This window comes from Anopheles funestus, chromosome 2RL (genome assembly GCF_943734845.2).
Source record: "Anopheles funestus chromosome 2RL, idAnoFuneDA-416_04, whole genome shotgun sequence".
Lineage (NCBI taxonomy): Eukaryota > Metazoa > Arthropoda > Insecta > Diptera > Culicidae > Anopheles > Anopheles funestus.
Genome location: NC_064598.1, coordinates 139,622 through 152,552, shown reverse-complemented (window position 1 = coordinate 152,552; position 12,931 = coordinate 139,622). Strand labels below are relative to the sequence as shown.

General features: G+C 42.5%; 1 protein-coding gene across 1 annotated transcript; it reads right to left on the bottom strand.

The window, feature by feature from the left end:
* Positions 1-5,579: 5,579 nt before the first annotated feature.
* Positions 5,580-11,410, bottom strand: LOC125766196 (uncharacterized). The gene is made up of 3 exons (XM_049431923.1): positions 10,698-11,410; positions 9,902-10,121; positions 5,580-6,001 (listed from the first exon to the last, which is right to left on the bottom strand). The coding sequence occupies exons 1-3, from the start codon at positions 10,704-10,706 to the stop codon at positions 5,862-5,864; spliced, it is 369 nt and encodes a 122-aa protein (XP_049287880.1). The 5' UTR covers positions 10,707-11,410; the 3' UTR covers positions 5,580-5,861.
* Between the last annotated feature and the right edge of the window lie 1,521 nt (positions 11,411-12,931).

Sequence of the window (12,931 nt, the reverse complement as noted above, 5' to 3'; positions counted from 1 at the left end):
GTACTGACCATCTTTTAGGATGTTATTTCTATGCGCCGATAATGTTCTAATTTGGGGAGTTTTTCAAAGCCTTTTGGTACAAATTATGGCTCATGAACAGAGTATGTCGTTTACAGCGGCGAATCTAACGATAGGCCGAGTAGGCGGTCGCCTAGGGCCTCCAAGAACGGAAATGTGAATGAATGTTGGTAGCAGAAGAAAACCTTTCTTCTTTCGTTTTCAGAAGAATACGGCACACTCATCAACACGTTGGTATGGGACAGGCGCACCTTTTCTAACTAATTCTTAGCCACTATCGGATCTAACGGTATCGCAGTGATCATGGTTAGGCGATAACAAAATTTTCCCATCATGCGCTTACCTAGGCAATGTGCGTTCTCACTCCAACGTTAAACCTTTAATTGTGAGAGTTTACAATCAGTGCCTGTGAGTATCAGTTGACGGCGACGATCTCGAGGTGGTAGAGGAGTTCTGCTACCTTGGTACGATCGTAACTTCGGACAACAACATGAGCAGCAAAATCCGAAGACGCATTGTTCAGGCGGTTTGGCGGTGCAGATATCCTGACGGTGGTCAAAGCCGGAAGGATACGATGGCTGGGGCACGTGATGAGGATGCCGGACTCATGCCCCACCAGGAAGGTGCTCGTCAGCGATCCGTTCGGCACGAGGCGGAGAGGGGCACAGTGAGCTCGTTGGCTGGATCTGGTGGAGTCAAACCTGTCGGAGATCGGATGCAGCCGTGGATGGAGGACTGCAGCCCTAGACCGAGTTTCCAGGAAACGGATTGGCGTCCAGGCCATGTCTACGCGACGTGCTCGACCGTGAGCACGAAGAAGAAGACGTGTTACTCATCTTGCATATTATTTGCATTTGTGTTGTGCATTTTGTCAACGAGTTTTATCATTAAACCATGTCATAAATGTGTGATGCTTGTTTTTTTTCGTAACGTCCGAGCTAGCTTCGGCTAGTTCATACAATTTGGAATTAATAAAAAAAACATTCGAGACATCTTTTAGAAAGTGCACAGCTATTGCTTATGAGCTTTTGCTTATATATAGAGTTATATTACTTATTGCGTGAAATCGTGTATAAAAAAATGTGACCAATGTAGGCGAGTGTGGTTTTTTAAATATGCCAAAATGCAAATATTGGTTATTTTTTGGTGTCAAAAAACTATCAACCTATCTTCTATCTGGGTAAGTAAACCACATTCTATCAGAAATATCAAATTTTTATCAGAAGCAGTTCATACGACAGTTTCTGGCAGCCGTGAGTTTTTAGTTCAAGTTTAAGTAAATTATCCCCCTTGCGGTCAGCAATTTTGTATTGATAGGTGCCCCACTAGCTATTCTGCCTAGGGCTTCCAATGAGCTTGATCTCCTAATAGTTTCGCGGTGAAATAAATTAAATTCAATTAATTTATTATTTATTTATTATATTGAAATAAATTAAATTTAATTAAATAATAAATTCAAAAGGCATATTAAGTATTAATTTTGATATGCTAACAATTCTTAAAACTGTTCTGTTATCCAGTTCCAACACCAGAGCAATATACTGTACTTGATAAATCTAATGGAACAGCGCTCCGAGGGCTCCTAGTGAAATTCACTTGCAACCTTGCATTCTTTTAAACGAGAAACATAACCAATTGAACCGATTGCAGTACAACATAAAATGAAAACTGCATCTCAACAGAGCTATCACACCATTAAGGCAACTCATCCACCTGCGGAGAACGAATTGTAATCTCATAAATTGTTCATAAATTCGCAACAGCACTAGAAGTACGAGAAGTGCAGAAGCAAGAGAATTTACTTTACAACTCCAAAGCCAACGAAACAATAGACCGTCGAACGAATCGTGGCCAAAGTGGCTATAACCGAAACAGCAACAACCCAGGACTACCTGCCACCACAGTTGTGTTCTTGGAGCACTTGCCACGGGGGTGGTTTATAAACTGACGACACATACCAATGAAGGAAAATGGGCTACATCTTGGCGTACTCGCGTCGACTCGACTGCGCCCCGAAGGACATTTGATCGCTTACCGACTCAAACGCGACAATGATTTCATTCCGTTTGTTGTCACGGACTTCGGGTTCATTGTAGACCGTGGTGCAGTTCCAATGGCCACAACTACAATCCTCTTCGCATCTGAAAACACATAAATAAAGACAATCAACAATGCACTCGCTACCGGGGCTTGATACTGGCGTCCGTTTGCTGGTCTGGCTTGAGTTTGTCTTCGGTAAGGGATTAATAATTCAACAAGACTTTACACCTTTCTTTGCCGCGAGGAGTCGCCTCTGAAGTTGTTGTTTTATGTTCTGTTCGCTTTTTCATAACACCCACTGGTCTTTATTTTGCGATTTGCAATGGGATTGCAATTGTCACCTGTTTTCTCAGAACTAAGTACCTTCCGATCATGAAGACGACAGTATTCTATTTCTAATGCCTCGAAAAGAAACACTGTGCTTGCATTTGCTTCTTCATATCACATACGCACACAGTTGGCTTCTTCTCTCGCTTAAGAACAATTTATGAAGTGTTGGCCCATAAAGGAATCCTATTTTTCTCTACGGCTGCTGCTGATGCACTGGTGCCGCTTTGCAGGTGCAAATGCATTGCAGGTGTCCGTTCTGAAAGTTTAAAATGACGAATATTTCATTAAACGGTAACAATCACTCCCAGCAAAGAGGTGGCCATTGTTTATCATTGCTCAAACCGTTTGTTTCTGCTGCATTGCAACTGGAATGCAACTGGTAAAAGCGGAAGGGTCGTTTGCTCGAGCAGTCGGTATACCGCCTTTGTTATTCCAGTAAATTGGGAAAGCTTCTTCTGTTTTCCATACACAAGTGTTTTCCCGGCAAATCCAGTCTGCGGGTTTTAACGTATGACGCAATCGACCATCTCTACAACCCCGTGCCAGTTCGGAAGTAATTTATTAGCCGAGCCACAAGACTGAACACCATCCCCGGAACTGTAACAACGTGCGAGCGCCATGCCAAAACGCGAACGAGTGTAATTGTTGCCTAACAAGGAAAATATTTTCCTAGCACTCGAAAAACGGAATCGCAAGCATCATTGTCGGGATGCATAGAACCGTGCAGAACTAATCCTTTTGACGCTTCTCTACTTCAGCTTTCTCAATGCCACCATCCAGCCACCGAAACAGTTACTTCCATCTTTGTATGTTTTCTTTAGCTGCATCTTTACGATTTTTCTAACATGTAAGGTATCCGTGTTTCGAGACGGGAAAGGAGCTCAGTGTTTTCTTGATAGGATTTTACACTTACCTTTACTGTACTTCCTTTACCTTCGAGCTGGAGATATAGACGACCAGCAGTTCGCTCATTTGGTAGAAAACTTTGTATCGTTTCGGAAAGAATAATTTAACTTTGTCAAAGGGGTTTTACATGTCTACCGTTGTAGATCGGCAGCTTGAACCGTCGAAAATGGTACGATATCTTTTTTTTGTTGCTTTGCAGCTTTGCTCAGCCTTCGATGACGGTGCTTTCAGGCGCTTCGAGTAAAGGCGGTAATTTAGACGGTCGGTTGTTTTCATCACTTTGCGGCATAGGTTATGACGCGGAACAGTATTACAAGGAGGAGCCCAAATAATACTCACACATGCTCTCGTAAAATGCGTCCCTGGGTATATCGCAAACATCGTTTGAAAGGAAGTTTAAAAATTGAAGGGTTGAAAGAAAAGGCACCGATTGAAAAGCTGACGACGGAATGTGGAAACGCATTACAACATGGAACCAATGGTTGTATAAACTCAGTATTACACAGATTTTTTTTATATAAAGTTGGCTCAACGGACATGCTTTCGTGCCAGCGTATTTATTTCACACTCTTTTAATACTACTATTACTACTTCAGCTACACGACGAAAAGATAATGATAGTACCAACTGGCGGGTCGGTTGATTGTAGCGCAGTGGAAAGCGAGGGACAATGCGGTAAAAATGTAAAAAGTTGATTTTTCCTTTTCTTCATGCTTACACACATGCATGACGTTTATATAAAAGTTTTCGCAACTACATTCCAATGAATGTTGATACGACCAGGCCTTTTTAACCTAGCAAAAAATATATTTATATCTATAATTACGCGGGTCGTCCCGTAATTATTATAAAAAAAACTTTTTATTATAATTGTTAAGACTCCGCATGAGCCTATCACCAACGTCTACGAGATACGATTGAGAAATAAGCCACTGTTTGTTCCTAACCTCTGCCTTATATAGCCCTAGCCGATGATTCTATCTCCTTTGCTATCAGTTGAGGGGGAACTCCGATATATCCGCATTCCACGATGGTGGCTTCCGTTGGGGTGATCGCGATGTTGGGGGAGACTTCTAGCTTGTACGTATGTCTCGTCATTCCACAACAGTAACTTCCTTTAGGGTTGATCGCGATGTTGGGGGAGACTTGTAGCTTCTACGGATGTCTCTGCATTCCACAATCCTTTAGGGGTGATCGCGATGTTGGGGGAGACTTGCACTTTCTAGGGATGTCTCCACATTCCACGACGGTTACTTCCTGTAGGGTGATCGCGATGTTGAGGGAGTTCTGTTATCGCGGATGTAACTGCATTCCACACACTATCTCTCTCGATATGCGAAGGTAATTCGGTACGGTAATTCTTTCTGGCAAAGAAATCTTCTAATTTCACAATTAGAAATCAGAAATGGACATTTTGTTGTTTTTGCATGTGCGTGTCGTTGAATGAAATTTTTGCTGTATGCTCTGCATGTATGACAATAGTGTTTTTCGTTTCGCTAGGTGACCTCTGGTCAATGTTATTCGTTCTTTTCTGCTTTTTCCATCGGGAGTTTGACACTTATTAGCATATCAGGTGGGCATAGCCATTTTTGCAACACCAAAAGGTTTTAAGCAAGTGCAGCGTGTATGAATGTAAAACGTTGTGCAAAAATGTCCTCAGGAAAACTTTAATTACAAAACATATGTTTAAAGGTAAAGCAAAGTTTGCGCGATCAGCTGGTCATTTCTATTTCCTATTTTCCCGAAACTTATAACCCAATATTTACAAACAAAGATAAAGACAACTAAAGATCAAGAACAAATTTACATTGTAGTTTTAGGTATATTGAGTTTTCTGCAAAGCCAACTATAGCATACACATTTAATCAATATTGGCTCTTAGGCTCTATACTTAGCCAGGTGTTTGCTGCTTGGACTGTCGACCCTCGAGGAAAGGTTGCTGAACGCTAGGAGATTGTTCGTGGTGTGTTATAAATGACCAAGTCGACTCTTCTACGCTACTCTCGTCCATCAACCGTTTCGTGCCTGCCCGTGCTTTCCGGGTGCGATCTTTGCTAGCTGTGGAAAATCGATGCACTATGATTGGATCCTCCTACCCGTTCCTGATAGTGTGCCGCAATTTTAGTGATGTTTGCAATTCGTTCGAGCCAGGCATGCCAAATGCGGATTTCATCGACAGCGCGCACCCTTTTAATGTATATGTTCCAAATTCGTAATGTATGTATGTGTTCCAAACGCTTTCGAGTGGGATTATTGGTTCGTTGACAAATAAATAAAGTATTAAATTATTTTTTGTATCGTTTATTCATGAAATTGTACGACGCAGTTTAGTATAAAGTTTCATGTAGCAATGCGCATTTCGCATTCTTTTTGTACCTACTATACAAAGCTATAGAGCACCTTAGCTATCGTTTAGCCACAGTTTGTAGCTGGTCTTAAAATATTGCAAACTCTATACTACGCCTGACCTTCGATTCTCCCATATTCCACTAGTCGCAATCATCGCCAATGTTCTTTTTTATCACACACGCGAACAACAGCTTCCGCATTCACACTGCCACCATCGTTTAGCCGGCGTACGTCTGTACGAGCTTGTTCCATTCCGATGGAAAATTTCGCTGCAAATGTGCTAACGTTTTTTTTATCTGGGTCATCTCTACCGGCGTACATTGTAGGCAGGCACCGCGAAGGACGAATGGTGCTAAACCTGAAAAGAATACCAACCAAAGAAACGCTCAGTTAATGACCTAGTTTGAAACGATATGCGCCCAGAATATACCACCCAAGAAGAAGAATAAATAAATAAATCTATTAACTTTCTAAAAAGATCCCAACCATCAAACCCGTTCGCCCTTCGCCCCAGAGTATTCCCGCCGTTTCGATACCAATGGTGGTCATTGATTGCTTAAGTAATGGTTATGCTTTTCATCGACTGTTGTCAAATGCAAACAGACACGGGAGAAAATCGCATCAAAGCGCTTAGCAACACTGCTCACAGTCATCCATTACAACCGACCAGTGCAACACAATCAGTGGAATCAATTAGATTTTAATTGAAGATTTAATTACACATTAATGGCGAACAGTTTCTCCAAGTGAAAAATCATTATCACGTTCGGTATAGTACGCTCTCGGTGTGCTCAGTTTCAGCTTTTACGCCGTGAGATCATCGTTGGTTGATTGTGGAAAAAACCGAAAACCCGCGATCACTGTTTAATGAAAGTAAATCGAACGATATTAAACATCTGCCACACAGTTCCGATCCTCATTTCTGAATTATATTTAATCGCTAAGAGGCTCCTTCCAATGGATCTTTCTTTATCGCTTGAAAACAAAACGGAACGCTGCCTTTCTTAAACACGAAAATGAATAATTTAATAAACACTGGCATCGAATGAAAAGCATACCAAATTTCGTGCTTTCACTCAATGCTTTCCTGCACCACCCAACCAATCTATCAAACCATAAATTATGGTTTTCGGGGTCCTAATGCGAACAATTTAATTAACAGCACCATTAGCAGTCTAACTTCGGTCTACCCTCACGTCCTCTCGTTCGGCCATAATACCGCTGAAGGTGGGTGAGTTGCAACAAATTGTTTGGACATCATATATATTCCTCACTGTCCCTCATACTGTTCCAAAACATGCTAGTATTCTTGGTGGCAATGGTGGTAAAACCATGAAATGCGATGCGATGAATTATGTATAACCGCTGCCATCGTCACCAGGCCATCGTCGGGAACGGACCCACGTCTCCTTTAATTGTGCATCGGGGGCAAAATATTTATTCTATGTTCGTCCGCCGGTAGTTTCGGGCAATCAGCCCCACCCGGGCATATTCACGCACAAAACGACACGCACACAGTCGACCCTGACACAGCCCGTGTACGTGAATGAGTCGTATACCAGACCGTCAAGGCAGCGCGATGGCGCATATTGTGCATATTGCATGCATGTTTCTAAAACGGCCTCGCGCACCATCCAATTGGAAACCTCCCACCCAAAACCAAATCAAAGCTCTTTCGAACCTCCCTGAAGAGACCTTGGCCAGGTCGAAATAAATTTAACAAAAAAACATCACCGCATTAACCTTTGACGTTCAACCATGTCATCGGAGTGGAATGGAACTGTGATGATCGGATCTATTCCCTTTCCATTGAATGGTCCCTTTATCAGAGTGTCATCAGCATACAAACGCGCTGCCTCCCATCCTGTGTGTTATCAGTGTTCGATTTAATTAAGTGTTAAAAGAGCGGTCAAATCGGTGGCGTGAACAAAAATGCCATAAATGTGACACAAAATATGCGCTATGAGTACGTTGAAACAATGCAGCATGAATATGTTCGTTGTGCTCTCTTTGCTCACCCGATCCTTTTCCAATCACACACCCTATCTGGGTTATAAATCATTGACTTTGGAATAGAATTAATGCATTTTTGCATCTCATTATCAACAGGCGTGCACAATTCAATTCATTTCGACGAACAATGCTGGTGCAACACGAAATACCAGAAGCTGTTAATTCGCGCTAACGAGTAGCCTTAAATTAAATATTATCATAAAGGGCTTTAACAAACGATACGTCGTCGATGGGGTCATTTGTCATGGTAGCGGGCAAAGTGTTATTTAAAATTTACTCATAATTAATACTATGTGGCAATAGGGTCAGCATTGTATTTTAGCTGAACAAGTTGGTTCAAGGTTACAAAAATGATATACCCACAGAATATCGTTCATATGTTCATTTAGTATCCACCTAAGCACCTTTTTAGCGAGTACTTATCGGGTACAAATGTTACTAATTTTTCTTTTTCGAAAGATATGTAGCTCCTTCGCCAAAAGTGCGATAACAATCCTTTGTTTGCAATATAAATCGAGTTTTATTAACGCTTATTGCATCGTTCGTTTCGTCGTGTGCTTAATCGTTTAACTGCTTTCAGAATATACGAGCAATAAAATGTTTCAACACAACGTTACTCCTCTACCATAAACAACTTTCACAACATGCAATCCTATTGCTAGAAGCACTTTTTCAAGGATTGAAAATGGTAGATTTTCTAGGGTTTTTCTGGCGCTAAAGTGCAATTGATTGTGTTAAAGAGCTTCAATGATATCGGAGTATGATTTAACAACAACAACGAGAAAAACACTAAAAGCTTCCGAACCTCTAAAATGTTGGATGAACAATACTTGGGATAGACAATGGATCCAAAGCGTACCACCATCTTTCAATCTTCTATTTTAGGCGAGCAATAAAGTCATTAGGAAGCCAAAACTAACCACCAAAACATATCTTTTTTAAGACCACTAGCAGAAAAACGAGCAATTAGTAAACTCGATACATTCGTTATTTGCACAGTTTTTTTAGTACAATGGGAACCCTTTCGAAGCAAACATTTCACTTTCAGTCAGCTACAACTAGCCAACAAAAACTCTTAACCAAATGCTTGCGGGTTTGGTTAAACCTAGTGGTGCCCTTAGTGTTCATGCCTTTGGAACCGACCACTTTGCCAACTTTCAAAAAGTCGCCAGGAAGTTTCCAAAGACAGAGATCCCTTATAGTGTGAAGAATAATCATAAAAATAAAACACCAAGACATCCGAAAAAAAAACTTCATAAATTGTTCGTGAGTTCGTAGCACCTCTCGACCGAGAAAACTATCAACCAACTTTCTTCTAGGAACGGATCTTTCCTCAATAATGACAGTATTCCCTATACAAAAAACGGCCTCCCCTCAAAACCACAAACCTTTCGAATGGTTCTCCTTCGCCGTTTGTCTCGAGTGAATCATCTGAGCTGCATGTTTTCGCAAACACATACTTCGGATCCACTTTATCTCACAACAAATGAACCACCAAATCCCTATTCTATTCCTCCCCATTTACTCTTCTTTCCTATTGTACCATCCAGCAGATAGACGTAATTATCATTTTAATTTTAATTAAGATCGCTTTTGTTTTGTGTGTTTTTGTTTCGGTCAAAAAACTAAGAAACACAGGTCAGGCTGTCCATGGAAAAGGAGAAAACATTTGATGAAGAAAGAGAAATGGCACAACATAATGGTGACCGACGAAGCAGTAGAAGAAAGCTTTGCTCTTCGTTCGATTTGGACTTGCTTGCATCTCACGGTGTGCAAAGATACATTCTTATTCTTCTTCTGATGATCGTCACCTTACAGCCGGCCGCTTGGAGCAATGACATCGGATTACTCTCATCTTTCCTTTGCTTCGTACCTCTTTTTTTTAGTTAGTGGTTTTTATATTTCCTACACTTGCACAACTGGCTGGCAAGCGGAAAGCGGTGTTTAATTATCGTACACAACTTACTTCTTAAAATGTGCGATTTCAAGCGACGCCAAGTTCAAATGTTTTCGCATTCACCTTCCTTTTGTTTCAGTGCCACGTAAGAATTTTCGATTGCCATGGATTGCCGATGGCCATGGTTTATGACGCCCTTTTTCACCACAATCATTCGCTCAGCTTGCGTTGCCCAAAATTTAAACTTAACCCTGTAGTAGTTTTGCAAACCATCTTTACCGTGTACCATTCCGAAACGAACGATGCCTTAAAAGTTTTTGTGACCCGGTTTTCGATTGGAATACTTACTCTTGAGACGCTTTCCCACTGGATCACAGGGTACCTCACCGAGCGCACACTTGAGCTGGCGCATCAGGTACCGCTTGTCGCTGAGGGCTTTCTCGAGCGCTTCGTCCGAAACCTGCGTACGGGCAGTGGTCACTTCAGTACGGGTAAAGCTGATCAGCTGGAACATTATTATCAGTAGGCTGAAACCGACGAACCAGCGTATGCTGCTACGGTTGCTGACCTAATTTTTTACCCCAACCGGACAGATGTGATCGCAAAAAGGCACATGAGTGAGAAAGAAGAAGGAGAAAATGAAGAAAACAGATAAAAAGGCAAACATAAATATCGGACTAAGCCACACAGAAAGAGGTTATGCAGCATAATCGCAAGCGAAAGGCTGAAAAGTAAAAGGCAATCATAAAACAATCCATCCGAACCGAACAAAGCACCGAACGGGTGTGGACGAAAAGGGAAAGCTCTGTCGGTGCCGACCGCGGTAATGATGGGTAAAGTAGGCGATAATCACAAACACACATAAACATCATCTCGTTCGTTTTTGTAGTTTCCTCCTCCTCCTTCCCTACTCTCCCCTCCCGACCGATCAAATAGTCGCTATCCTCCACCCGACAGCTAGAGTATATCCCCTTTTCGGGAAAACCGTCCAAGCGAAAATCCTCGCAATTCATCTCTTGCTTTGCGGTTTGGCCTTTTGAGGCACGGCGTTTGTTTTTGCTCTTTTATGTCTTTAACAGTTCGCACAGTCGCAAACACGCGCGGGCATCTATACCTTTTAGATTATGTAAGAGATATTACTCACCTTTTGCATCTTGTGGCGCGAATTTCTAGTGGAACGATTGCGAAAGCACAAGACACAGAATCTCGTGCTCGGGGAGCGATCAAAAGTTGTCGGTCGTACACCGGTGCGGAACGAGTACTGTCAGCAGGCGTGCTGGAGGTGGATGTGTGACAGACAAACTGGTAAGGTATTCACACGTTCCGCGCACTGGTGTGAGATAATAATCCACCGGTAACTATGGTGGCGATGTGTTGCGATAGCTGCCCTGCGCTGGGGAAGCTATTGTGTAATACAGTCAGGCTGTCAGAGTTGACTTTCTCCTGTGATGTACACCTTTCGATTTCGTTGTGCCCTTCCTGGGGCTTTTCACAGCCCTTTTTAGGGAGCGATTTAGTTGTGTCTTGATAAGTGAGAAGAAATGGCGTAACACACAGGACGAGAGTCGAGAACAATCTGTCTTCTGTCAACGTACCTAAGCAGAACCGGAATACGACTACGCTTTACTTGAACACGGAGCCAGAGTACTTGTTTGATGCACTTATGCTGTGAACTTTTGATGGCATTTCAAAATGTTCACCCTGGAACTTGGTGGTTGTTCTAACAGCAGACAATTTGAACTGTTTAGATACTGGACAAAGAATACGAAAGCGATGCAAAAATACACTCCTAACTTCGATGATCGAACGACCGTAACGACACCGTTCGATCGAAAACTTCAAATGACGACGACTTGCCCGTTGAAGCCCGTTCAAACCACAACCGGCCGTCAACGACGAAGATGACGAGTGGGCGAGAATAAAAAAGAGTGGGAGATTGACTACCCGTGAGAAATGGTAGCTACCTTTCATCGCCGATCGTCCGTCTCGCCCTGGGACTGCAAGTGATCTTACCGTTGCTTTGTAAAATGGTGTAATTTGAGGCATGTAGGAATTGTCTAATAACAGGCGTGAGCTACCAATGGGAAAGAGAAAACAGGAGGAAAGCAAAAGGGGGTAATGATTTTCTCACTTTTGCTTTCCTCCATTACTTTCGCCCGTAGGTTCCCTGTTCCACCCGTCTAATAGACTTTCCGGTGCATTATACGGTGCACCGTATAAAAACACAGCATACTGTGTAAGCCAGTGGCATATGAGATGGAGGTGACCGGTGCCGTAAGCAAGTTTACGACCAACTTACCGAAACGCAGTGCCGCAAAAGTTGCGACACCGGCGCCTCGGGTTTTACCGAAGCGTCATGAAAGTGTAGTGGCCTTTATTAAGGATTGCTGAGGGCTGTGCTGGATTTAAAAATGAGTAAGTAACGAGCACTCGAGCCGTGGGTAAAACCGATTTGAAAATTGGTAACAGTTTGCAACCTGACTGACAGACTGAGTTATTCAACAGGCGAAGTTTTGATCTTTAACTGCAATTTGAGGCTTGAGCAAGTTGAGGTACATTTGACGTTCTTAAATTAAAAAGAGAAGCCCTCCATTCTACCTCATGCGAATCATCAGCAAGGTGTTTACTAGCGTAATGTCTAATTAAATCAATCCTGTGAATTAATTTCTGTTCAAGATCACGCATTAAATATAATCCACAAATCAGGTCTACTTGCTTGCTTTGCCTCTCATTGCCTCTTGTTTTTCTTGCTTTGCTTCTCATACCAAAAACAACTTTTATACCCAGTTTCTGAACACCATAGCCAGACATCCCTCATTACAGGACAGGCTTGTATTCATCGAGTCAACTCTGCACACCACGGACGGAAACGGTGGAATGAGTACCGACACGAAGTCTCGAGGGCAAACAAACAACACATAAGAAACCGTTTAAGAGGATTAACCGAAAAGAAATCCCCCCGAGACCACTTAATAGGGGATTACAACTGACTGGCACACGAGAAATTATGGTTACCTCTACAGCTACAGTGGCAAGGAACGGTAGGCGGACAGACGCCACGGTCAAAAAAAACTTCTGGAAGGTTCTATTAGGTGCAGGTCCCCGGCACAACAAATCCTGGCTAGCGAGAGATGCCATCCTGAACAGTGATCCTATGATGAGTATAGCATATAGGGGTAGAAAAGATACACGCTTGTCCATAGTCCGTAGATAGGAACGTGAGCCAGAGCGAGTGAGCTTCGCTCTGAGATAAACAAAATTATGGCGCCAAAAGTGAACAGCCCAGGGGGATGAAACTGACCCGGACTCGGGACGCAACTAATGGGATTTTTATAACATAATTTATTTTACCATCCGATGCATACCTTCTCCCAACAA

Excerpts from the sequence above, each read along its gene's own strand:
- LOC125766196 (XM_049431923.1), bottom strand. Across the intron at positions 6,002-9,901 it reads AGTGGGAAAGCGTCTCAAGA|GTTTAGCACCATTCGTCCTT; the intron begins GTAAGTATTCCA and ends TATTCTTTTCAG.